This window comes from Palaemon carinicauda, chromosome 7, assembly GCF_036898095.1.
Source record: "Palaemon carinicauda isolate YSFRI2023 chromosome 7, ASM3689809v2, whole genome shotgun sequence".
NCBI classification, from domain to species: Eukaryota; Metazoa; Arthropoda; class Malacostraca; order Decapoda; family Palaemonidae; genus Palaemon; species Palaemon carinicauda.
The window spans coordinates 134,815,585-134,818,084 of record NC_090731.1 but is presented as its reverse complement, the minus strand read 5'-3'; the positions used below and the strand labels follow the sequence as shown (position 1 = coordinate 134,818,084).

Sequence of the window (2,500 nt, the reverse complement as noted above, 5' to 3'; positions counted from 1 at the left end):
GATAGTTTTTCAGGTCTTTTTTTTTCTCCCTTTTTGTGAATTAATATAAGGATAAAGTTTTTCCAAGCTGTAGGTAAAGAGCATTCTTGCAGAAATTTTATGTAAAGTTCAGCAAGCTTAATTACTATGAAATATCTTTCATCATTTATTTAATCAATTTCTAGGTCATCTTCATACCTTTTAATGTTTTCTTCTCTTCTCTTACTGTTAGGTTTGGTACTGATTTAGGTGTTTCATTAATTTTTATCGTTCCCCCTCCTTTGTTGATATTTCTATTTCTATCATTTAAAGCAAATATCTGTTGCTGCCCTGTTCCAAGTCTTCTTTTCATCAATTTTATAATTCTTCCTTCCTTTAGTGTTTCCTCAATTTCTATCTGATTGTGTTTACGAATATCTTAGGTTTTTATGTTGTTTATTGTTTTGAATAGTTCTGCTAATTCTATTTCATATCTCTTGGGTTTTATCCTCATTTCCAATCTTTTCTTTATTAGGTTTTTTGTGTTTTCTGATAGTTTTCCTTGATCTTGTTTAGGAACTTTTCCACCTATCTCTTGTGCTGATCCCAATACATATTTTGTTAAATTACTGTTGATTTCTTCTTTAGTTGTTTCTATAATATCATGTGGCGGGGAGTGGCTATTTTATATTGCTACGCTAAGCTCATCAGAATTTTCTCATATTACAAGTGTTTATTTTCTTTCTTAGAATTAGTTTTCCTCTTTCTTTTCTTAGATCTAGACAAATTTTGCTTGTCACCCTTCTATGGTACTTCACGTGTTTAACACTGCTACATCCTTAACCAAATTAAATTTATCACTGAGAATAAAATCTATTTCTTTTTTCGTGTCTCCATTTGGGCTTCTCCATGTCCATTTTCTATGCTCCTTCTTCTATAAAAATAAATGGTTTTCATGATTTCAAGATGGGTTCTTTCATCAAATTCTACAAACATGTCTCCTCTGTCATTCTCTTTGCCCACTCAATTTTTACCTACTGCTGATTCACCTCTCTTCTTTTGACCTACTTTAGCATTGAAATCACACAAAATAGATGTAAAGTGAGTCTTATCTTTTTTCATATATATCTCCCAATCTTTATAAAAAGTTTCTATTTCTTCCTTTGTATGAGATGTTGTTGGCGCATTTATATGAATGATCTTCAATTTATGCTTCATATTTTGATTGACAATTAATCTTGCAATTCTGTCACTAGTATTGCAAAATTCTTCTGTTACCTGCAAGATGTTTATTATTAAGAAAACCAACTCCATTTTTTTTTCCTTTCATGTTCTTGGAAGTAAAATATGTGGCCCTCTTTTAACTCTGTATAAGTTTCCTTAGTTCTTCCAATTTCACCAAATCTTATTTTATTCTACTTTATTTCTTTTAGTTCTTCTAGTAATACAGCCAGATCTTTTCCCATAGGTAGAGACCTGGCGTTGAATGTTATAAAGTTCAGTTTACAAAGGTGGCTTGTTCTACTCTAGAGATTTTTAGTACCCCTTGCATCTTTAGAAAGACAGAGATGGACAGTGATTCTATTACAGTTTCATTTGAAAGCTATTCAACTCAAGCATGAAACGAACGGTTTCCTAAAACAAATGCTAGTAACCATAATGATTTCTGTATATTGATAAACACCAGTGGTGCATATAATATAGAAGACAAACCTTTTACTGTATGCCCTCGTTTTTATCAAGATGTCACAGCTTGAAGTCTTATCAAAATAATGTTAGGGGTTTATAGAGGTTTGCCTTAACTTGGCTGACTGATTTAATTCATGATATTCATGTTTAACATGTCATTGTGTGAGTGTACAAATGAATCTAAGTTTCTCTGGAAATGACGGAAGATATGGTTTAATACTCTAAATTATATTACTCCAAGTAACATTCTTTTGCGAAAATTTGCCTGTTGTACAGACAATTTTTTACCTTTCAGTTCAGTCACCCTTATATGATTGCATATTTTTGTAGCTGCTTCTTTTGAAGTATGCAATGCACCATTATGCCGATAATTGAAATTCACGGGTAGAACAATAACATGCATATTTTTTGTTTTTCAGCATGGGCGAATCCCTCTGGCTCCATGAGAGGTGTCTGGCCCTGCAGCTCGTAAGAAATGACCCGCCACCTTCCCGTCCACCCAAGCATCCCCAGCCATCATGCCAGCGTGCACATCACAGAAGAGCTTCCAAAAGCAACAGCCCCAACCATAGTGCAGAACCCATTTGCACAAGCAGCACCAACCATGCTGCCTCCCCTTCCTCTGACAGTGACACACCGACACCTACTAATGGAGGTTTACCAGCGTTGCCCTCTTGTAACAGCAATGGACCGTCTTCATCACCTCTCAGCCACCTTCACAAATATCAAGATGGATACTTGCTCTTTCAGGTTTGTTAAAAAATAACTCTGGAATGAACGTTGTTGATGAAATGAAAGACAGGAAGATCATTATATTCCCTTCAAAAGATTTTTTTTTAAGGAGGCTTGGTAT

The 2,500-nt window shown here is 34.4% G+C and overlaps 1 protein-coding gene across 1 annotated transcript in view; it reads left to right on the top strand.

Moving 5' to 3' along the window:
- ko (Stork-head domain-containing protein knockout) overlaps positions 1-2,500 on the top strand; it is a 47,168-nt gene that overhangs the window by 33,765 nt on the left and 10,903 nt on the right. The window contains exon 2 of the mRNA XM_068376901.1: positions 2,067-2,397. Within this exon, the coding sequence (XP_068233002.1) occupies positions 2,068-2,397 (330 nt within the window). The 5' untranslated portion in view covers position 2,067. The remainder of the gene's footprint in view (positions 1-2,066; positions 2,398-2,500) is intronic.